This window comes from Amphiura filiformis, chromosome 13 (assembly GCF_039555335.1).
Source record: "Amphiura filiformis chromosome 13, Afil_fr2py, whole genome shotgun sequence".
In the NCBI taxonomy this organism is placed as follows: domain Eukaryota; kingdom Metazoa; phylum Echinodermata; class Ophiuroidea; order Amphilepidida; family Amphiuridae; genus Amphiura; species Amphiura filiformis.
The window spans coordinates 22,707,597-22,732,934 of NC_092640.1; the positions used below are offsets into that span (position 1 = coordinate 22,707,597).

The following is a 25,338-nucleotide window of genomic DNA, read 5'->3' on the forward strand; positions in this document are numbered from 1 at the left end:
GAAAATAGATCTGTGATTGCCTTCTGATCAAAGGTCTCAATTACAAAATGTACTTAATGTTCAGAATATCCAAAATTAAAAACGACCGTTTATATATATCACCGACAAACAATGAAGGCATCAATATTTGGAAGTTCATTTCCATTGTTCCAGAAGGACACCCAGAGTAATTCTACAAGTTTCTTCTTGCTTATTATGCATTTTGATTTTCCGTACACCGATCCTTGAGAAAGATATAAAGGTTCAAAGTGGAAAAGAAACTTTTGGGAGACCCTGTATTTTTAGTATTAGGGCACAGAGTTTCAAGGTTTGCGTGCTGAACGTGAAGATATTCGACGGAAGATCAATGAGAATAAATGACAAGAAGTTCTCAATACAACGGAAGATCAATGGGAATAAATGACAAGAATTTCCGTTTTAAAAATATTAAATAAATAAATTGTTGTACTGAAGACTTACAAAAATAACACCATTCTAATAAAACATTTAAATCAAATTTTGTCTTGTTTCCGAAGAATCACATTATTGGCAATACGAAGGAATTAGGAAAGATCCCGGCTTTCCTAAACTGATCAGTGAGCTGGGACTCCCGGATAACCTTGACGCCGCTCTACCGTGGGGATACACGGGCAAGACCTACTTCTTCAAAGGAGATCAGTACTATAGATATGATGAATATGATAGGAAAGTAGATCCTGGGTATCCTAAGCTTATTAAAAAGAACTGGAAAGGTGTTCCAGTTAATGTCAGTGCTGCATTTCGATTTAATAATGGTAAGTATGTTGAGGATTTGTAGGTAAAGGCTATTCCATTTAATATCCACACTACCCCTGTGGAAGATTTGGATAAAGTCTTCCGCAGAGGGAGTATGAGTTTTGAATAGAATAGACAGTTGGGTAACTTCGATTTGAAATACTCACTCCAGAGATAGGTAAAACCATAATACAGGGGGAGTATGGGTCTCAAAATGATTAACCCTGACCATTACATTTGAAAAACATACTCCCCCTCTGGAAGATATTTACAAAATCTTCCTCATGGGTAGTGTGGATTTCAACTGGAATAGCCCGATGTAATTACATGATTCAAGCTAAAGTAGCTTGTTCTATATATTCACCAGGCACAAAAAGAAACTCGTCAGTTATAGTCATCGTTGCTGTTCAACAACCTGATATTTTTGGATTATTCTGAAATATGAATTTTGTTATTTGGACTGTCTCATTTGACACCCTGTTCGTGAAAATCGAGAATCAAAAGTTGCAATTTTAACCATTCAACTGTGCCTGTTACATATTGTTCTTTATTGATTGGCCCGTGGTGCTTGTGTGCAATACAACGATGCGTTCCCATTGAAATCGTTTAAATTGCAACTTTTAATTTTGTGTTTGAGGGTTTGGAGGCGCATATCTTGGTCAATTCGTGCTCGAACAGGGTGTCAAATGTGACAGCAAAGTCCAATTAACAAAATGTATATTTCAGATTAATACAAAATTATCAGGTTGTTAAACAGCAAGGATGACTATAACTGACGAGTACTTTTTGTGCCTGGTGTATATACAGTAAGCCAAAAAATTAAGGTACCAGTTGTGTTCACCCCTGTATATCCTAAATAAAGATAAATGTGTCAAAATTAAAACAAGCAGCCGATGCCTGTACTCTTTAGCTCTGATTCAAGATCTTATTTGTTGAAATTGTTTGAGAATTAAAGAAACGGTATAAATCCAAAACCTGATGAAGATACGAAATAAAAAGTTGCACTTTTGTGTTCTAATCAATGAAAGCACGACGCTAGTTTTTCATGCTAATCAATGAAAGCACAGCGCTAGTTATCTTGTTCGCGAACGCTTTGTGTACAAATCAATTAGGCATGCAATGTGGCAAACTGCCACTTTTAAAGTAGCATCTTCCTTGGGTTTTTGGATCGTCGTGTCTTTTTTTTAACAATGTCAACGAATGAGGTCTTAGATTCGAGCTAAAAGATGTAGCTATTGGCTGTTGGTTCCAATTGTTACATATATGCCTTTGTTTAGGATATGCAAGGGGTGAACGTAACTGGTACCTTAATTGTTTGGCTTACTGTATATTTGGAGATAACGTCAACACAACCGAGAACAAATTCTATAATGTGCAATGCTATGATTGCTTTCCATGTGCTTACTGGTGAAATGAAACGCTATAAAACGAACAAAACATCTATTTTGATTTCTTGAAGCAAATGTTACCCTTCCGATTGTGTTGTGGTATTTGTCTAAGTTAAAAGACATCTTTTGAAAACGTGTGAAATAATTAATGTCACAACTCTTACCACAGAATGATGTTAAAAGCATTTGTCAGGTCTTAAATGCGTCAATCGATCAAGTGATGATTAGGCAATTTGAAGCATCAACGAGAGATGGAATTTTAGCAAATATGTTTGAAAATATGCGTTACAATTGTATGTAATGAACAGTTTGAATCTATTGAGAGTTCCAACAAAGTTTACAAGCCACAGGTTTAAAGTTCTACACAAAGCTTTAAATATAATATCATTTTCATGTTAATACCATGGACGAAAAAGATAATAAGTCTCAGCATCACCCGACATTATCCATGAAATGCGATTATTAGACACGGCACAATCGAACAATCGGCCCTCATGAATATGCGAGAATTGACAGCATTCAATACACGTGGACTTTGACTGTTTATACATGGTCTGTAGTAGTCTGGTATACAATGGTATTAGTAGTGTAAGATATAATTTATGACTTTGTCATTTCTGTGATTGCTGTTGTAGAGTACAGACTGTATACACACTGCAGATTATCGAAAGCTTTGTGTATAACTGTGGCCTGTTAGCTTAGTTGGAACTCTTTATTATGTATAATTGTATCTCATACGAGATCCAGGCCTTTATCCGGCCTTTTACTGTTGGTAGTATATCTGTTGTTTGCCGAACAGTTGCATCTAGTGTTATACCCATAGCTAATTCGGTGTTTTGTTTCTGCTTTCTTAAACAATTTCATTTTATAGGTATTACATGGTACACTTATTTATTAAACAATTTTATTTTTACAGGTACTACATGGGACACTTATTTCTTAAAAAACAGGAAGTACTGGCGGTTTGATGAAACTCATGGCAGAGTTGATAAAGGTTATCCGCGAATATTTGATGTTGACTGGATGGGATGTAAACTGGCAAGCGGGATCATGGAAAGACGTAAAAATGATGTGATTCCCGCAGATGCTGCATATAGTAGTAGTGATAAATCAGGTGCTGGACCTATGTTAACTTTTAATCCATTTACTTATAGTATATGTCTATTTTTATTATCTATAACAAGGATTTTAACACGGTTATGACCGGACTTGATATATTAGTTGTGCTACTAAACATTTCTCCTGTCACGTCAGATGAGACAATTGATGACTTGCCGCCGTTACCATGGTTACGTGAGTGGAGATTACTCAAGTACTGTTTGACTTGCATCTTCAAATTACTGCCAGCGATTCTTATACCGATGTTATGTTGAAATATCATGTCCAGTACTACAAAGCACTAGTGTTTGACTAATTATACACATTGATCTGCTGCAGACTATTACTAAATTGAATTCTGGAAACGAGGAAGCTCACAGTGGTTATACACAACGGAAGATTAGTGTGGTAGTCTTTGAAGTTAGTCGCATTCGAAATTAAAATCCCGCGTCAACAAAGTGCACTAATTACCACCAACTGCAAAATCACAGATGGCAGGTGTGAAGTAACTATGCAATAACTTCAACCAAATATGACCAACATTGAGGAAGACTTAATTACCGTTGCGTAAAGTTTGCAAACTTGAACCAATTCTTAGTCAACTTTTATCATAAAAGTTGTCTCAATAGTTGAGCTGTTGCAGGTTCTTCAATGAAAAGCAAAACGTGTGCATCGTTTTTGCAGTGTAACAGGGGGTACATTATGACAGATACGTTGTTACAGACTACGTTATGTGAACGAGTGCCCAAAATTATACCCATAGAGGGGAGGGTATTCGGAATAAACGCCGCAGCCGGTTGTAAAGGTACACATAAATTACTCAAAGAACCCAACAAATTCACGCTATAATTGAAACCGAATTAAAAAGTACTAGTTTGCGTATAATGTCCTGTCAACCAGACCAAAAATGCCGTACTGCGCAGGTCAGCAACCTGACGTCAAACTAGTCTTTTTCATTCGGTCTTCAATTATATTTTCTTGTGCTTATTATGCAAGGTATGATCTACTCACGTGATGAACTCCTATGCCGTGATGCAGTGATGTCATATATTTATGTTGATTTGAAAGACAATGACGTCATGACATTGGAATATGGATTAGAATCACGAGCTTGCAACTGTGTTCGATTTTACAGACAAGACATGGGTATGTCAGCCTTCTCGATCCGTTTATGTTTAAACTTCATTACGACATAAAGCACGTAACAATGTATTTTCAGTATGTCCTACATTGTGAAACAGACCGAATGTAGCCTATACTTGAAGATATTCATCAGGACTGATCATGATAATATCGTTAGTTATAAGTTCATACGACTAGTCCAATAAAATTCCACTTACATGCAGACGTTTCGAAAACTGACAGTTTTCGTTTTCGATGCTATTGCTGCAATAACGAACTGTCTACAGCTGGTGTTAACAATCAGATAACAGAGAGAAAATCAACTGGCAACTCGGTTGCTAAGCAGCTGTAGACATGATCGACATTGCAACAATAGCATCGGAAAAGAAAACTGTCAGTTTTGGAAACGTCTACATGCAAGTAGAATATTATTGGACTAGTCATATGAACTTACATAACTAACAATAATAGACCGAATATAAGTATATGAATTTAACCACCCCCTTCGCACAGTTGCAAAATCATTAGCCCTATTCGTTCCCCTTACACTAAAATACCGTACCCCGACTAACACTATGGACCACAATGGCATCGTCCCAATGGCATATTCAATAACCTCAATTAAACAATAATAGGTCAAAACTTGACCTCAAGTTACGGAGTATGGGTTTTTGTACCCAAATTTTCAAAGGTCATTCAATGAATGTACAATTGTATTGAGGTTAAAGGACTGCACCCTGATAGATGAGCATGTTGTGGCTCCTAGTGTAACTATCCCAAACTTACACTAACCCTTCGCCTCCAGCAACCATCAAATCTTACCCCAAACTGAATGAAATTTGTAAATTGCATGAAATGCGGAAATTGCATTAAAAATCTGTACCTTATATAATAAGCCTATACGTTGCTAGTGTGGTGTAGGGTTAACAATATGCTGCAACCAGATAGAGTATTATAGATTTAAGGTTCTTTACTATACAGTGCTTAACCAATATGAATATATGGTCGAATCCAACGAAAAGTGTACACAGCATGTTCAGGGCCATAACTTAAAAGTATTAATCAATTGGCATTCGTTTTTGTATTGTGTTTATTCGCCTTGATCATACGCTTCGCGCCATATATAATAAGACCCCTTCTGTGAAAAACTTAGACACAGAGACCCCAAAACATGCTATTTTTACCCATTTTTTCAAAATATTTCTTAAAGTATTTTTAGAAACATATAAATCAGTTATGAAAAGAAGTCATTGGATTGAATCTAAATTGATTTCCTGAAAGGTGTGTATTCAAAGATTGCCTTTTCAATTTTTCACATATTTGTACATAATTATGATTTTTTTTGTGATAATTTTTTGAGTGGTATTTTTTTACATTACCTACGAATACAATTTTTTATAGCACTAGATATATCTTTAAAAAATGGAAATCACTAATAATTGCGCAATTGATACAAGCTTTGATATGTCCAATACTGAAATGCATTGCATTCGGACATCTTTATTATTGTGTTTAGCTGCCAGAAATTCTAAATGGCACAAAGGTAGGCTTGGTAAAAAATATGCATCACCTCCGAATACACGTTAAAAGCTGTGCCATTTCCACAAAGTGAGAGAATAGTAAACAATAGTTAAGCAATAGGTGCAGGGTAATACACTCTTTATTTCTACCAAGTTTCAATAGCCTGCGTTTAAATATTTCTGAGATGTCAACAATAAAAGCAAGTATTCGTAGGTAAATTTCGGTAACCGAATGTTACCTACGAATACAATTTGACATCATGACAGTATTGTGAAACACCGCCATTCATGCCAATGCCCATATTGGTACATAACAAAGGCCCGTATGTTTGCTATCAAATCATATGTCAATGAAAGTTGCGAATTCACATACATGCCCACCATGCAAAACTGAATACGGCTTAATTGGTGAAAAATATGTACTGAAATAGACGACGGTCTGCTCATTTGAAAGAAAAATCAGATTCAAAGAAGATTAGAAGGGATAAATACTTGGATTTGTCAACTGTCATGTGTGCTTCATTTTAAATGTTTACCGACCTTCTGGTTTCTGAGTAATTTGTGTCCAAATTGATTTATTCGAAGGTAACTTTTGACGTTTTCGCTAAGGTTACCTACGAATACCATGGGATAAACGACTGTTCTCATTGTCTCATGATCTAGACAACACATTGATGGACCCTGGTATAAAGCTAATTGTCGTTGCCCTCAACCGAAAGGCCACAAGACGTAACTGACTCCAAGATGGCCTTCACAAGTCTGCAATAGCGGTTTTAAGCGATTTGTGTGCAATTAAGCAAATTAAAGTCACTTTAGTGCCTTTGTTTCTTACTTCAATCCTCTTTCAACCTCTGTGAACCGACATTATTAATACATGATAGGGTCTAAAGTATCAATAAACGCACATAAAGAAAATAATACATTCAAAGTGCTTTATAAAATGAAGTTTTGATTGCGATATCCACCAAAAGTCTAATTCTTACCTATAAATACTGAAATGTTACTTACGAATACAGCATAATACATGACATGTGTAATGAAGTGTCTCTACCAATGGAAATTAATTGTCAAAAACTTTAAGCGGTACCCCAGGACACTATTATTACCCATATACGGATTCATTCAACAATTATTTATTATGTAAAATTGCTGATTAACTACTTGTATATCAAAATGAAGTGGTCAAAATCTTGCTAAAAGCATCACATTTTTTTGATCTGAGGTAATAGCATTTATTCATTTGGACGTACCATCTGAAAGAGATCTAAAAACTACCATTTTATTAATTCATTACCATAATAACCAAATTTAAACCTCTAAACTCAATATAGATATTGTTAAATCGCTCATGTTACCTACGAATACCCGGTATTCTTCACCTTTTCATTGTATAAATCGTTAGGTGTATGCGTATAATTCCTAATATTCTTGAAAACATATTTCCTACTCGTTCTAATACAATGTGTAAATTGATTCATACTCATTTGATAAATAAAATACAGAAACTGACCTAAACTTCATTTTCAAAAATAAACTAGCATAAATTGACTAAGATCATATTGATCGCGTTATAAAAATAAAACAAATATTTTCTGGTTGAGCTAGCATTTTCCTGACACCCTGTGGTCTACATTACACGAAAAAAGCGTTAATGGGAATATTCCATTTGTTTTAGGTTGATTAGTATTGCGATAGTGAAAGCATCCTAGTGGTATTCGTAGGTAACATTGGGTTTTGATATCACATTTACTATCACACGTCCTGGATTTATTTTTCAAGATTAGTAATGGCACTTTTGGTTCCTATAAGGCCAATATGTTATCAATCAATGGGCAAAAGGAAAAAATTGTGGAGACATTTTTATTTCGGACTTTTATTTTTGGCCCGTGGACACTTTTGGTTGGATTCGACCATATACGCCTAAGTAATAGAGACGTTGTATAAGGATATGGATTGTATAAAGTGTTAAATGTGAACCAGTTTTTGTCAGTGAAGTCAAATTTCTACAAAATGGATCCTAAAAATATTATTTCGTTAAAGAGATAGCTCGACAGAACTTGGTATCTTTTCCCTACAGAGTATTGTGATCAGTCGTATAAGGACATGGATTGGATGAAGTAAGTGTAAGGGTAACATGTAAACCGGTTTTTATCAGTGAAGTAAAATTTCTACAAAATGGATCATAAATTTGATTTCGCTAAAGAGATAGTTTGACAGAACTTTGTATCTTTTCCCTACAGAGTATTGTGAACTGTCCCGAGATATATGCCTCCTGAGAATGTGGGTTAATAAATATCCCTAAAGTTTTGCGGGAGGTGGCGAACCCCTTCAGTTAGCAGCCTGGACAACCGATTCTTTAGAAATGCTTAGTCGCGCTGAAAGTCGATCGATACATGTTAAAATCAGCACAATTCAGAGATACACCTTTTTGCTATGAAATTAATTTTCTCGGTCAAATATAGAGCAATATTTTTTTTTTCTTCAGTAATGTCAGTTAAAAACTTGGTGCTTGGATATACATTTTTTTTACAAATCCTGGTGTTAAAATTAAGCATCAAATTGTGTCTTTTAGTGTGATATTTTTGATTTTTATAGGCCTTCAGTTCGCACGCGAGCTTTTTACGGAATTCATTTTTAGCGTCTCAAACTAATATAGTTTGCTAAAGAAAGATATTTCCCACCTCTGTAAAGCACATCGTGTGGGTCTATATATTATAGTTTTGTTAGAATTTCCGTTTTTATTTTACCCTTTTTCCCTTCATACTCCGAAAATGTCTAACTCATTACTTTTATCTCGAGAGCAACCAACAGAAATAGTCGATATTTCCTTTGTTGTTTATCCAGGTCAATTTTCCATTGAAAGCAAATTGCCCGACCAGCGATTTGGTAGCCCAAATCCCCAATTGAGTGTTCTGGTTAAACATGATCAGTAGGAGCGCTATAGGCCTGGGAATTTCTTTGCTATATTGAAGTTCTAGCAACACTGTAGCCATGCCGGTATTCCTATTAAACCCAGGGATATCGATCCACAATGCTAGTATTAGCCTTAGATTTCACTCGTTGATTTTGAAAAATTGTCAGCCGGCAGTTAAAATAGTGAAATGAAAACGCAAATTCTGACAAAACTATGATATATCGCTCACGGTGATGTGCGTTAGAAAGTTGGGAAAAATCCTTCATTAGCGAACTATCTTACTTTGAAAAGCTAAAAGGTTAAAAAAAAAAAAGGCTCGCGGACAGAGTTTAAGCCTATCAAAATCGAAAATCTTACACTAAATGACTAAATTTCACGCCTAAGTTTAACACTAGAATTTGAAAAAAAAATACAGTATCAAGCACTACAATTTTTACTGACATTTACTGAAAAAATGAAAATGATTGCTTTTCATTTGGCCGAGAAAATTAATTTTACATCGAAAAGGTGTAACTAAAAATTTAGCTCATTTCAACACCAAATTCGATCGTTTGTATTGCCTCATTAAATGACTGAGTGAGCCTTGCCAAACAAAAGAATCGGTTGTGCAGGCTGCTAACTGCCTTGGTTATGTTGGTATAGTGAGTCGTCTGAGCAAACGATATCGGGGCATTGAAATGAGCATAGCTAGGGTAATGGGTTATTCCATTTGAAATTCATACACAACTTATAGAACACATTACCATAATCATGATAATCTTCCACAGAGAGAGTGTGAATTTCAAATGGAATTACCTGTGTGACTCCAATTGAAATTTACACCAACTGCATGAACTGTGTGTATGTATTTCATCTGTAGTAGCCCAATGAGGATTGCTCTGCAGGCATGAGAATTCTCAAGCCTTTGTCTGAATTCAGGCAGTTTTGTTGTCCAAATTTACGCATTTTTATATTTTTTCCAGCCCGTTTTGGGCCTTTTAAGGCCGAATTCACGCACTTTTTCAGGCAGTTAAAAAAACCCATTCTCATACCTGGCTATTTACTTCACAAATAAGTGAACTTTCGTTCATGTATGGTGTGCCTTCAATCATCATTCCAAGCTTTCCATGTTATTATGGTTACTTTTCACTCTTGAATATGAATTTCTGATTCAAGAGTGCGTTTCATAAATTTTTACTTACTTTTTATCATAAATTATGTTATATTAAAGCGATTAATCAATCTAATCAATAGGTATATTTCTTTACAAGTTCATATCACTCTTTAAAAGAGTACTGTACTTAAACTCCATTAAACATGTTTGAAGATTGATTTTGTGGGAAAAGTAATTCGGCGTATTATGTTTATTATTTATTTTCCGCTCTGCGTGAAAAAAAACCCAACAAAAACAACAACAACAACAAATGATGAGAAGAATACTTTTTTATCATTAATTGGGCGGGAAATCGTAGTGGTTATCTAAAACACAGCCTCTGAACAAATAAAAAAAATGTCGGACTACAATACCGGACCTTAAGAATATAATGTTCTAATAGCTTTGGTTTTAAAAGGTTCACTGCATAAGGCAGCTGATTCTTGCTTATTTTAAGATTCGATGTACATGATGTATATAATTAGTCAACTTCAAGTAGCTTTTATACTATTTATTAATTGCATATATTGTTTGTATATCCTGTAAGGATGCAGTAGCTATTTTTGATTAAAACATTTTAAGCTTAAAATGGGTATATATACATTATTGGTCTGCTACGCGATATTGACACAGGGGAAGTGTTGTGCAAAAATAATTTTTAAATTATCCAAATGGCAGTAAAACAACAAAACAGTAAGGTAGCAAGGACTTGTCATAGGTAGATTTTATATATTGACTCTTTTTAGTGAAAACGTTGGAAACTATGACTTAAAGTTCCTATTATTTCATTATTTAAACTCACGATTTGCAGGTTTACCAATGAGTTAGTCAAGAATGCTATTTCGACGGATTTTTTTCCGAAGCGCCATCCCTTTAAAGGGTCTCAACTATACGATTACAATAACGGGCAATTGAAAGCGGGGATGTTGGAATATACATATAGCTTGAGTATTTCAATAGTGGCATTGTAAAACAATCCTTGCAGGCGAGGTAAACAATCTGTAATATTATGTGCTAAAATGTGACCCTTGGGTTCCCACAAAACCCGTAACATGGCTGTAGAAATCAGAAACTAAGCTTTATAATGACATCAAATTTGTTTTTGTATAATACCATAATACTAATGAATTATTGCATGTTACGATTCATTCGATTTATAACACGATGCGCCTCCAGCGGTAGCTGGAGAGAGGCCAAAATACGCAGTGCATCATGGGAAAATGTCGACATCCAACACCAACGTAATACGATTGCAAAAATGGAATATTATGTCATTGTGTGTCTAAATGTCAATGGTAATGATGTTACAAGCGAATGCACAATAAAACAGCAATTTACAATTATAGTAGATCCATTTTTTTAATTTATTGATCACACGAAATTCTGTTTTCAACAATATTAAAAATCTAGTGGTGGCTAGAACGGTGATGTCGACAAAATTGAACTTTTTGGTGGTCAAAAATTGAACTGGCAAAGGCAAACGCTGGCGGCGCATCGTATTGTAATCGTAGTGTTCTTCAGGTATTATTGGTATCAACAGGCTGATCAGTGTAATTCTGAGAAACACAGTCAGACTGTATCCACTACTGTATTATTACCTACAGTAACGGATATGTTTGAATACTCAACACCTCCAGCAAACACAAAAAATGTTTTGGAAACGTTATACGTGTTATAAACGCGTTTTTGGTTTTGGTTTTTAATCTAAAATCAGATCAACCGACACGTTCCGGGGTTTGTAGGAACAGGTTACAAATATACTTTTTATTTTGATAATACATGTAACTAATAATGCTTTATGTAAATATTATATTCTTTGCATTATTTTAATTAACAGACAGCGTCTATTGTTGTTAAGAATGTATGACAACTATTTAAGTATACGTTTTATGTGTGAATAATTATATTTTCATGTCTGTTTGGTTCTTATTAGAATAATAAAATTACAAAAATTACAAAACAATATCGATATTGTCGTTTGTGCGTCCTCGCATGCACGCGAGGGGGAGGTATGTAAGGGTGCGTGTTACTAAGCATATTGGTGCAATCGTATGGCCGTGGGTAAACGGTATACTCGTGCAGGTTAGTGTGGGGTGCCCCTGTATGTTCACAGGGTACCCCACACTAAATGTTCTTTGTACAGGGGCACCCAACTTTAGAAGCATTAATAAAGGGTTTGTACATCTCAAACCTTCGCGAAGTCGAATATACCTTTTTAGGTTCAGCTACCCAATGACCCCGTTTTTTCCTAGAATAATACCAACAAAGTAATGAGGAAACTTTCAAATTCTCGGTACAATTACGGAATACCCTCCGCACTGAGAACCATAAGCATCTCATTTCATGTATATTTGTTGCTTAAGTTACTGTTCCCCTTCACTCTTGTTGTTCCTAAGCTGCTGTGAACCACTGATTGGCCCATATGGTTGTCTTTTATAGTGTCTAGGTGCCTATATACTTGGGTCACTCCTCATGGGATATTGTTCACTCTAAGCATTTAAAAAAAAACACATAAGAGTGTGATCCTCGTTGTCACTAAGATCAATTGCAAAAACGGGGTACGTTATATACACTGTAAATTGGCCAGAACACATGGAACGCGTTCATTAATGTAACGGTTTTTTAACACATGACACGTGTTCAACTTATTTAGAGAACACTAGTGTTAATGTAGAGAACACAGGTGTTATTACCTCAGAACACTAGTGTAACATGTTCTAATCTTTTAAACTCTGGTATTCAAAATTACTATCTATGAACACCTCGGACACATGAAAGAAATGTAACGGGTTTTTAACACATGACACGTGTTCAAACATTGATTTTCAGAATGCTGGTGTTCAACCTTTATTTATACATTTTCAAAATCTCATTACTCGACAATAAACAAATGCATGGTAGTATAAACAAGAAAATGGCGGTGTTCCGAAGAATGCCGATGAAATCAGAGAGTTTTCACCTAAGGCAAGCCCACTGGCTCGAACCCTCGCCGATCGTATCTCCCGGCTGACAGCGCAACGCATTAATCGCTCGGCCATTCCCTCTTGTGTCTCTCCGAGTCGCTCCCAAAGTTGCCCTGAATTTCATTCTTCTCTATTCCTTCGAATTTACTCTCACTATCATCCCATTTGTCTTGAAAAAGAGAGTTTGGAACAGCGTTTCCCGGGAGCGTTTCCACGTTGCATCGCCATTGTTGTTGTTGTTGTTACTTATATCCCTCCTTCAAAGGAGCACCGTGTATTTCTCGCTGACACGTCGCAGCTCTCCAACGCCTATATCTATATCCATTTTTGAACACCAGTATTCAATATAATCATTCAGAACACTTGTGACACGTCTGATCAATACTATGTGTTCTACATTATACTAAAAGAACACTAATGTGTAAGGCTTATTATATTTTCAAATACACTAGTGTTCTAAAGAGACAATTATGAACACCTCGGACGCGTCTGAGAAGCGTCATGTGTTCGGGAACATTTGCAGTGTAGGGTAGGGTATAACGTAATTACACATTTTCTTATTTCAGCAACTTGTTTGTTTAATTTTCTACCCGATTACTCCGCCCCCGCCCCATTTAAATTTTATATCAATTGGCCCCTATACTTCCTGACGCTATGCACATACCCGTCTCTTCTAAAATTGAGCGTTCCCTACACTATATAAAACATAGTAATTTACTCCGAGCACCACTCAATCGTACCATTAGTAAGCTGCACTCAGAGATGCAAGTTTTCCTGCCTTTGCAGGAACTCATGCTTTCATGCAGCCCAAATGGAGGTTTTTGGCCCTGACTCACGCACTTTTCAGGCTTTTTCCTTCAGGTCAGTTTGCATCTGTGACTGCACTAGTCACATAATTATGCAATGGACATGCGCTAGCCTTTCTGTAATATCAAATTTTAACGGTGATCAACGTCGACCGTACTGCAATGCACCGTTAGCTAATCCTTTATACCGCCCTCTTTCGCTTAATTATCACGCTGAACACTGTTACAAAATTGATAGGCTACCATCTTTTGGTAGAAGTGATTGATCCCTTGTTCTCTAATTCAAATTGATCAAAAAGACGAATCCGGATTCGGCTGTCTGCGGAATTCATACCGATTAAATAATACACCCTTACGTTTTCTACCACAGCACTAACATGTTGGTTTTCATTAGACTCTAACAGATGATTGTGTAGCTGATGTGCTGGCATGGCTGGGTCCCGGAAGATTTGGCATGGAGAGACCAGCGTCACTGGGGACACTGACAGACTGGGACTTACTGACGGCGTCTGCAACATTGTTCAGGTATTCTAATGCGTCCAGTATGTCAGGATCAGAACTGTGTTGTTGGACCAGGACTAACTAGTCCAGGACTAGGGATAATCCAGGACTAAAGTTAGTCTCCTTTTGTGAATACCAGCCTAAGAAGTTCGAATGCGTTTACTTTTTCTGATTCATTTTCGATATAGCCAATTACTAGTGACTTTAACATAACAACATAATTATACACATAATTATAACCTTGATGATAATAATAATGATAATGGACTGATCATGCATTTAGCGAAAGAGCGTGTGTTCAATTTGAATGCATAAGAATGTTTGTAAAAGCATCTAACAAGTAACATAAACACCACGTTGACGACATTAGATCTCAGAGATCTGTTATTCGTTCTCATTACACTTTTACCCATTATACATTATGTGTTCTGATACGTGTTATTAAAGCCATATTATAATATTTTCAAACAAAATAGATTAGCATTTCTTTGCCATAAACTACGGCAAAGCAAAGAAAATTGGAATTTACTACCAGCGCACATGTCGCCAATACGTACCACTCCTTCGGTCATGTTGTGGTACGACCCTTTGTTGTGTATATCGTCCCGCACGCCGTGTATGTACTGTGTGTTATGAACATCGTGTATGCGTTCGACTAATAATTCCATCGTAATAATAAAGCGCCGGTTCCGGCGTTTTATTCAAAATCTCGGATTTTGACAAAACTACAACACCTAGAGTCTTGATTTTTGCAGGGTATATTGGTTTAATAAAGTACAATTTAATCGTGTAAAAAAGGAATTTTAAAAATTCAGTGAGGGCGTCTTCCTCAGCAAATGTTATAATATGGCTTTAACCCCGGGTAATATATATATATAACTTGTACCTTCCGCTGCAGCTATAAGATTGTACATTTTGCTCGCTAACTGTGGCAAATTTGTACCAATTTACAAAACAAACATAAATCTACTTCGATGCGTATAATGATATTATACAGCCTCCTACGTGGAACGTATGACTGACAGTATAGAAAGATTAACAGCTAGTTCACATCAAGTAAAGCGCTTTGATGTTCATCTAATTACACATACATGTCTCACATTTCTTTTATCAAATAAGGGCTGTTGTGTTGACCTATTTCCCGACTAAAGTGATTATTATCCTGATACTATTAGATATCCTTACCACTGTAAATTGGCCAGAACACATGGAACGCGTTCATTAATGTTACGGTTTTTTAACACATGACACGTGTTCAACTTATTTAGAGAGCACTAGTGTGAACACCTGAGACGTGTTCATACAGTTGAACACATGACACATCTGTAACAAGTGTTCTAAAATATTTCAGAACATCAGTGTTCAAATGAAACAAAGAAAGACATAAGGAAATAAGAACACGTGTCAAGTGTTCAAAAGGTGTTACATATGTTTTTGAAAATGTTGTCTTATTTTTCAAAATCAAATATTAAGGTAACAATGTTTCCTTTTTGTAATAGTGATATCTGATATATAAGGAAACACTATTTAAGGCAAATTTTAATATGGATATGCAGACATCTTTTCATAACTAATCTTGGAAACAGAGAGAGAACACTAGTGTCAAGTGTTCTATGACTTTTACATTATACGTCCTGCGCGGTCTGTGCGTTTATACGGGCGTTAGTATGTACGTACAGATTGCTATAGTCTCGGTTCCTAGCTAGATTAGCTTAGATTGTGCTCCTTAGTCTCGAATTGGCACAAATCGCCTGTGACGAGACCAACACTTATGATTGCTACTGGAGGGCGAAAAACAAGACATTGAGCACTAACACTTCAGACTGATTTTGATTTTAAAACGGAATAACTGCACTTGCCAAAGATCACTGTGCATGGAGAAATCTTGTGGTCGCCTACTCCGCCGCCGAAGAATGACAAAAACATACAGTCTAGCCCCCGCCTTTTGCGTGTATAAACCAAAAGTAAGTATTAAAGACACGTGTTGCTTATGCAGATAATTGAACGAATCCCATTAGGGCACTTATAAATGTGTTTCCTCCAATGAAGCGAAGATTTGTTAACATTGATTGCCATTAGATAATAACAAAATGCTGTCATTAAAAGTGACTAGAAATCAGTATCGATATAAAATGGCCTTGTTTGTCTTCACGCACTCCCTCACGCGCGGGTTGTAAGTATGTAACAGATGCATAGGATGATCATTATATCTCAATACCAGGGCCAAGCCTCTTAAATCTGATTTTTAGATCCATATTTTTCTTGCAGAAGTACTGAATTGGCGACTTCAAACTAAAGTTCTACTTACAAAGGTAACTGGCGACCTCAAACTAAAATTCATGATGAACACCACTCTAGCAGAAAACTTTGACCATGATTACGAAATTGCTACCAACGGTTTCGACAGCACTGACCATGATTACGAAATTGCTACCAACAGTTTCTACAGCTCTGAAAAGACCGATGTAGCCAATTCTGGTGCAGGCTCTGAAAGTGCGACGGCGATCTTCCTCACTTCTCTGCGAATGCTTGTCGGTGTTCTCGGCGTCTTAAGCAACTTGACCGTGTGTATCGTCGTCACCAGTATGAAGACCAACGAAGTGAAATTCCTTATCATCTCTCAAGCATTCATAGATTTTCTGACATCGTTCGTTTTCGTAACTAGAACCGTCACCAGTAGATTTATGTACACCTGGTTTGTGTCTCCAACAAGCCAAGCACTTGGATACATATATTGCATGTTTTGGCATTGGGATGGGTTGCTCTTTTTTCTATTTAGCATCTCCACTTACAATCTGGTAGCGATCGCCATTGAAAGGTATATGGCAGTTAATCATGCTATATGGTATCGCACAGTTTTTACGAAAAAGAAGGCAATGCTGTTAGGAGCTGCACTGTGGATCATCGCTCCAACTATGCAGATTGTTTACTGCACCAAACAGACAGCATACTTCGACGGCAAATGTCAGTTTCTACGATTTACACAACCGTATTTAGGTATAGTTGGTGTTTTTCTGTTTTTGTGGGATTATTTTTTGCCATGTTTGATCATGGGATACTGCTTCACGCGAATAAATACGGAGCTTCGAGAACAAGATAAGAGAGTAAAATCTTTACAAGGTGATAGTATTAATGGCGTTTCTACGGTGTCTGGAAAACTAAGCGAGTCTAGTGCCGATGACAAAAAGGCGACAAGTCGTAGCCGAAACGTCAGCAAGACGTTTCTGTTGGTATATTTGGCGTTTGTTCTTTGCTGGGCTACAAATCAGTTTTTATTTCTTCAGCGTAATTTGGGTGGTTATATCTACCGTGGAAAGCCGGAGAATCATTTTGCTAACAGCATGGCGATACTCAATTTGACAGTCAACCCATTCATATATGTGCTTCGGTTTCAACAGTATCGCGAGAAACTGAAGCAGATATTTTGTTATCGATGCCGATAATCTGATATTAAGACAACCTTTTCCTGTTTTGGTGGCGCTCGTCTCGTCTGGCTGCTCATCACATCGCCCTCTATTGACTTGATTTCATGCATTTTCACTGCACGATGTTTTTCTAGTTCTTCAAGAACACTGTGAACTCGTTATTTTATTTTATGTTGGACATATATCGAAGAAACTAACTGTTATGGATGCTACGTTCGAGGCACTATTGCCCGTTTACTATGTACTTTCTACCATGTGTATAAACCGTTAACCGTGTATCGTGCGTCGAATTATGACATTGATATCAAGTTTGACTTAGACTGTTAATTGCAATGCCTCCCAATTTGCAATATTCCACCTCCATGCTGTTCACCGTCCGGGAACGTGTGATAGACACTATTCATGATGACATACCTGGATCAATATCAACAATTTTGGTATCTGGGCTAAGAAAACTAAGCGTGAATGTCATGCAGGGAAAAACAAACGTCGTAATATAACCGCAATTATTACAAATCGCTGTCCTCGGCCCGAAAACAAACATAAATCTACTTCGATGCGTATAATGATATTATACAGCCTCCTACGTGGATCGTATGACTGACAGTAAAGAAAGATTAACAGCTAGTTCACATCAAGTAAAGCGCTTTGATGTTCATCTAAATACACATACATGTCTCACATTTCTTTTATCAAATAAGGACTGTTGTGTTGACGTATTTCCCGACTAAAGTGATTATTATCCTGATACTATTAGATATCCTTACTACTGTAAATTGGCCAGAACACATGGAACGCGTTCATTAATGTAACGGTTTTTTAACACATGGCATGTGTTCAACTTATTTAGAGAGCACTAGTGTGAACACCTGAGACGTGTTCATACATGTAAGATACAGTTGAACACATAACACATCTGTAACAAGTGTTCTAAAATATTTCAGAACATCAGTGTTCAAACTACAAGAACACCAGTGTTCAAATGAAACAAAGAAAGACATAAGGAAATAAGAACACGTGTCAAGTGTTCAAAAGGTGTTACATATGTGTTCTAAGTTTTGAAAATGTTGTCTTATTTTTCAAAATCAAATATTAAGGTAACAATACAATGTTTCCTTTTTGTAGTAGTGCTAGGTAAGGAAACACTATTTAAGGCAAATTTTAATATGGATATGCAGACATCTTTTCATAACTAATCTTGGAAACAGAGAGAGAACACTAGTGTCAAGTGTTCTATGACTTTTACATTATATGTCCTGCGCGGTCTGTGCGTTTATACGAGCGTTAGTATGTACGTGCAGATTGCTATAGTCTCGGTTCCTAGCTAGATTGTGCTCCTTATGCTGGTTTCATACTACCCTGCCGCTTGCCGCTGAGCGGCGTGGCGCATGCGCATTGCAGACAAACGGACACAATAAAGACTTGTCATTGGTTGAAACGCCCTGCCGCTTGCCGCAGCGGCAAGCGGCAGGAAAGTATGCTGGAGGCTTTAGTCTCGAATTGGCACAAATCGCCTGTGACGAGACCAACACTTATGATTGCTACTGGAGGGCGAAAAACAAGACATTGAGTACTAACACTTCAGACTGATTTTGATTTTAAAACGGGATAACTGCACTTGCCAAAGATCACTGTGCATGGAGAAATCTTGTGGTCGCCTACTCCGTCGCCGAAGAATGACAAAAACATACAGTCTAGCCCCCGCCTTTTGCATGTATAAACCAAAAGTAAGTATTAAAGACACGTCTTGCTTATGCAGGTAACGAATCCCATTAGGGCACTTATAAATGTGTTTCCTCCAATGAAGCGAAGATTTGTTAACATTGATTGTCATTAGATAATAACAAAATGCTGTCATTAAAAGTGACTAGAAATCAGTATCGATATAAAATGGCCTTGTTTGTCTTCATGCGCTCCCTCACGCGCGGGTTAGATAATAACAAAATGCTGTCATTAAAAGTGACTAGAAATCAGTATCGATATAAAATGGCCTTGTTTGTCTCCATGCGCTCCCTCACGCGCGGGCTGGAAGTTTGTAACAGGTGCATAGGACCATCATTATATCTCAATACCAGGACCAAGCCTCTTAAATCTGATTTTTAGATCCATATTTTTTCTTGCAGAAGTAATTGGCGACTTCAAACTGAAGTTCTACATACAAAGGTAACTGGCGACTTCAAACTGAAATTCATGATGAACACCACTCTAGCAGAAAACTTTGACCATGATTACGAAATTGCTACCAACGGTTTCGACAGCACTGACCATGATTACGAAATTGCTACCAACAGTTTCTACAGCACTGAAAATACCGATGTAGCCAATTCTGGTGCAGGCTCTAAAAGTGCGACGGCGATCTTCCTCACTTCTCTGCGAATGCTTGTCGGTATTCTTGGCGTTTTAAGCAACTTGACGGTGTGTATCGGCGTCACCAGTATGAAGACCAACGAAGTGAAATTCCTTATCATCTCTCAAGCATTCATAGATTTTCTGACATCGTTCGTTTTCGTAACTAGAACCGTCACCAGTAGATTTATGTACACCTGGTTTGTATCTCCAACAAGCCAAGCACTTGGATACATATATTGCATGTTTTGGCATTGGGATGGGTTGTTCTATTTTCTCTTTAGCATCTCCACTTACAATCTGGTAGCGATCGCCATTGAAAGGTATATGGCGGTACTTCATGCCATATGGTATCGTACATGCTTTACGCCAAAGAAGGCAATGATGTTAGGAGCCGCACTGTGGATCATCGCTCCAACTATGCAAGTTGTCAATTCCGCCACACAAAATGCATATTTTGATGGTAAATGTCAGTTTCTACGATTTACACAACCATATTTAGGTATAGTTGGTGTTTTTCTGTTTTTGTGGGATTATTTTGTGCCATGCTTGATCATGGGATACTGCTTCACGCGAATATATACGGAGCTTCGCGAACAAGATAAGAGAGTAAAATCTTTACAAGGTGATAGTATTAATGGCGTTTCTACGGTGTCTGGAAAACTAAGCGAGTCTAGTGCCGATGACAAAAAGGCGACAAGTCGTAGCCGAAACGTCAGCAAGACGTTTCTGTTGGTATATTTGGCGTTTGTTCTTTGCTGGGCTACAAATCAGTTTTTATTTCTTCAGCGTAATTTGGGTGGTTATATCTACCGTGGAAAGCCGGTGAATCATTTTGCTAACAGCATGGCGATACTCAATTTGACAGTCAACCCATTCATATATGTGCTTCGGTTCCAACAGTATCGCGAGAAACTGAAGCAGATATTTTGTTATCGATGCCGATAATCTGATATTAAGACAACCTTTTCCTGTTTTGGTGGCGCTCGTCTCGTCTGGCTGCTCATCACATCGCCCTCTATTGACTTGATTTCATGCATTTTCACTGCACGATGTTTTTCTAGTTCTTCAAGAACACTGTGAACTCGTTATTTTATTTTATGTTGGACATATATCGAAGAAACTAACTGTTATGGATGCTACGTTCGAGGCACTATTGCCCGTTTACTATGTACTTTCTACCATGTGTATAAACCGTTAACCGTGTATCGTGCGTCGAATTATGACATTGATATCAAGTTTGACTTAGACTGTTAATTGCAATGACTCCCAATTTGCAATATTCCACCTCCATGCTGTTTGGTATCTGGGCTTAGAAAACTAATGCCTGGATGTCGCGCAGGGAAAAACAAACGTCGTAATATAACCGCAATTATCACAAATCAGTGTCCTCGGCCCGATCACCAGACGAGGGACCCGGACAACACTGAACCATTCCAAAATAGTTCCTATTCAGATTAATCACAACCAAAAAAGCAACATAATGTAATAAGTGGTAATGTTGAGAAACCGAAAAAAAAGAAACCGAGAATCCGCTTAGGAAAATTACTGTTGCTAGCTGGAACGCAGTAACCGCACTTGATGATTGATAAATGAAGTTGATATTATGGTTCTTCAGGAATCCTGGTTTACCGGTGATGAAAAGGATGATTGCACTTTAGCTGAAATTTCCTCCACCCTCCCAAACTTTGACTTTGACTTTGAACAATTACCCAGAAGGTCTGGCATTAGAAAAAGTTTGCGGACATCTACCATTCACCGTGTGTAGTGAATTGACTACGTCAGACATTCATCGTATCTTGCTAAACAAATGTATTTAGGCCAAAATATCACAATTAATATTGATTTGAATATGTTCATATTACATGCCAAAAATATTAAAAACTTAAAAAACTGACACACGTACCTGATTTAATTTATAATTTCACTGTTTCGTAGTGATTCTAGGCCCGATGATACCATTGACAATACATGGTACCATGCGTTCAGCGCTGACATGTACAGAAGGCTGTGTGCTACCATTATTACTAAAGTCTATTCATACAAATATCAGACTCACTCAATAGTATGAACCATAACGACATCATTCGGGTATTTTTCCTGTATGTCCCATGCAATAATCATAAATATTGGTCGGAAACCACCACTTTATGCAAATTGGTCATGCATGACTAATGGTCACTTGATGCAATTTGCCTTCTGCTTTGCTGGTCGATATTGCATAGCATGTACATAATATTCCAACAAAGCATTTGAACCAGTATCCTTCACCGTAATCAGTAGTGCAGTACAGTCCATTAAATGTTGTCATCAACCTATTTGATGGTATATGGCAGTGGATTTGTTATATTTGTGAGACGAACTGTCGCGGCAGATTGCAATCATGCTTTTATTGAATGCATTTGAGTAGTCTGCCATATTTACGGTATGATACGTCATATGCATAACCTGTATACATTCTCATATTCATGATCATCCTCTCGTGGCAGTGTATGCGGTTCTCATGAATATTTGGCAAACAGGCCAATGGTGCTCCAATTGTATTAGCTGTGGACGGCGATTATGTAAATTGGGTGATGATGTCACAGCTCATTATAGTTTGTCACTTGGTCTGTGGTAACTTGTTGTATTGGAAGGGATGGAGGATTTAAAGTTGCAATCAATGAAACTTCTATTTCCAGAGCTTTGAGTATACTAGACGTAAGCATCATCCAAGGATCTTCAACTGCACGTTTATATAACATCTATCATCCACCTCCCTCCATCGAGAACGGTATTAATTAACAAATTGATGTTTTTAAATGATTTTAGTAGCTTTCTAGAGACAGTATCTTCTGTTCCCGCATTGATATGTTATCAAAATGTTTTAACTAAAACCAAAAACACATGCATTATCATGTTTTAAAAACATTTAGGTGTTTGTTGAATAGTATCCATAAGCAAAACACTTTGACAGCTGTCACGAAATAGCAATGACGAAAAATGACGTTGCGCGAACTTCTGTTGCCCGTCCAAAACAGGCAATTCATACCGCATTATGCCGCAAGACGCTTTTTCGCAAGAAGATTTTTGGACGGCATTCTCCACACACAAATGAATAGGCAATCTGCCCGTGCGAATTCGCGTCGAAAAAAATCGAAATTTATTCACTTCTTCTTGTCTGTACTAGATCAAATTGTAACACCCAAAATGGATTTTATTACATGTCGGACTCTACTTCATTGTTCTGTTCTATTTGGATACTGTAATTCGTTTCATAACACGACAAACATAAAAAATGTCTGCATTTTGTAATGCCCTTTTTATGTCATTTTGGAACGTCATTAGGAAATTTTGACGAGAAAATTTTCTGGACACGTGACACCCATGGGCGCAGACATATTAGCATTATGGAATGTGACCGCGAGCACAGCGGGTGGTCTTCCAATGCATTTGAATAGGACAAATTTCTCCTTGGATGCAACATAAGTTACTTGTCGCAAGTTAATAATGTTATAACAAGAGTTTCCGTAGATAAGTATTTTTTCCGTAGGTAGATATTTTTGAAATTACGTTTTGATGATATTGTGAAGAAATTAAGATTACATCATTTTCAATAATTTTGCAATACACGAATTTCTATCGAAACTGCGGCCAAAAATACTATTCCAATCCAAAATAACTAAGACTTGTTTCGCAACAAGTGAAAGTCTGGGATCCTTGAACAAAGCTCGGATCACGTGGCTGTAACTATAGTGAGTACAATGACGGCATCACGAATGTGGAATTCAAAACCCGGATTCAAAAAATGTATTTCAGATTTCAGCATGGTTGAATTGTTTGAATGATTGTTAATTTGGTAAAGTTGACGCACCTTTTGATAGTAAAGACTACACACTGGTTTGAGTCACGTGACTCATTGTTGTGCTTTATCGGATACGCAACACACGTCATTGCCATGTTCATGATCAATTAGCATTTTTACATAACATAATTTTTACAAAAAATACATTGACGAGGTACCCCAAAATTTTTCCGTTTTCATTCATGATTTGGCAGATTTAAGGGATATCGTTCTCGTCCCATGATATTTAAAATCAATAATGAAAAAGATGCCAAACATATTTGGGCGAGTTGAACCTTAAAAGGAATTTGTAATCATGACAACCATCACTTCACAGACAACATGTCTACTTTTATGTTTTTAATTGGTAATTCATTAAAATGCTAAAATGGCAATATAGTACAGACTTGACATTTAATATGGAATATTTTTTGTGCAAAATTCTCAGACTGGTATGTAATGTGTCGGGAGATTACATTATAGCGCTCATACTGTAGTGAATTAGCCTAAAATGGTGGTTTTAAGGAGACTGAATTTGATTTTTGTGGGGGTAAAATTTCTGAATTTCTGATATTATCAAATTGATTGAAGTTTGAGGTCTTATTTACTGAACCTAAATACCAATAAGTGTTCACCAGAACTGAATTGCACTTGTTACGAGGGCTGGTCAATAAGTTCCCGCAACTATGGTGTATCTCCACCCATGCATGACTTGGATGACTGTTACTTACGCTAAATACAAGTTTGTACTTTTGTCTTTCAAATCAAATATGTATTAGCGATGCTGAATACTTGATTACGTAATTACATTAGCATAAACACAATAGCGTATGGACACTGCCTGGTTTATGGTGCAAAGTAGTCAAGAAAATCTCGCTAGAAATTTCGCCAGAAATGAAATGCACTTGTAATCTACAAGTTATGAAAGTGGGAGGAGCTTTAAAAATATGGCTCTTAAAAGTGTTACGCACTTAGACAGTTTGAATGGCCCACTGGGTCCAAATGTTAGAACATTACTCTACACAAAGAAATAGCGTGAGTTCACTGGACAACCAGGAATTCGCGCAGTTGTTTTTGTACCGTAAGTTTATAACATTTGACACCAGAGGGGCCATTCTAACATTCTGAGTACGTACCACATTTTAGAGCCATATTTTAAGCTCATCCCATGTTAAAAAAAAATTGGTACATAGCAAGTGTATTCAGCTGTGATGAATGCCAATTGCTGACGAAGTTTAAGAAATATCACCTCAAATCCCTATAAATTTGATAATAACAGAACAATGTTGGATAAAGTAAATAGATGCATTTTGTAGGATTGTAGATTAAATAATTAAACATTTTGCTAGGCAAATCCAATAAAAAGAAACTCACTTCTTTAGCTTTCGCCATCTGGGCTGATGGCTTGATCACAAGTGTCTTGGTCCACTGCTTTTTCCCGCGAAACGGCGAAACTCCAATCCGCAAGTGAATATGAAAGTAAGGTTAAAGAGATGCTTAGCGATCAACATACATACGAGAAGCTGAGTAAAGACCCCACTCCCTCT

The 25,338-nt window shown here is 37.0% G+C and overlaps 3 protein-coding genes across 4 annotated transcripts in view; all 3 read left to right on the forward strand.

Moving 5' to 3' along the window:
• The window catches only part of LOC140168127 (matrix metalloproteinase-24-like), a 46,673-nt gene extending 41,024 nt beyond the window's left edge, over nt 1-5,649 (forward strand). The window contains exons 7-8 of one of the 2 annotated variants that reach the window (XM_072191437.1): nt 516-773; nt 3,058-5,649. In XM_072191437.1, the coding sequence (XP_072047538.1) occupies nt 516-773; nt 3,058-3,344 (545 nt within the window). In that variant the 3' untranslated portion in view covers nt 3,345-5,649. The remainder of the gene's footprint in view (nt 1-515; nt 774-3,057) is intronic. The other variant, XM_072191436.1, reaches the window with a different exon arrangement.
• Nucleotides 5,650-16,539: 10,890 nt separating this feature from the next.
• Nucleotides 16,540-17,640, forward strand: LOC140167495 (rhodopsin, GQ-coupled-like). Its single transcript, XM_072190801.1, has one exon. The coding sequence runs from the start codon at nt 16,540-16,542 to the stop codon at nt 17,638-17,640; it is 1,101 nt and encodes a 366-aa protein (XP_072046902.1).
• A 2,175-nt stretch (nt 17,641-19,815) lies between these two features.
• On the forward strand, nt 19,816-20,916 carry LOC140167496 (histamine H2 receptor-like). The gene has a single exon (XM_072190802.1). It carries the CDS (start codon nt 19,816-19,818, stop codon nt 20,914-20,916), a length of 1,101 nt encoding a protein of 366 aa, XP_072046903.1.
• Nucleotides 20,917-25,338: the final 4,422 nt, after the last annotated feature.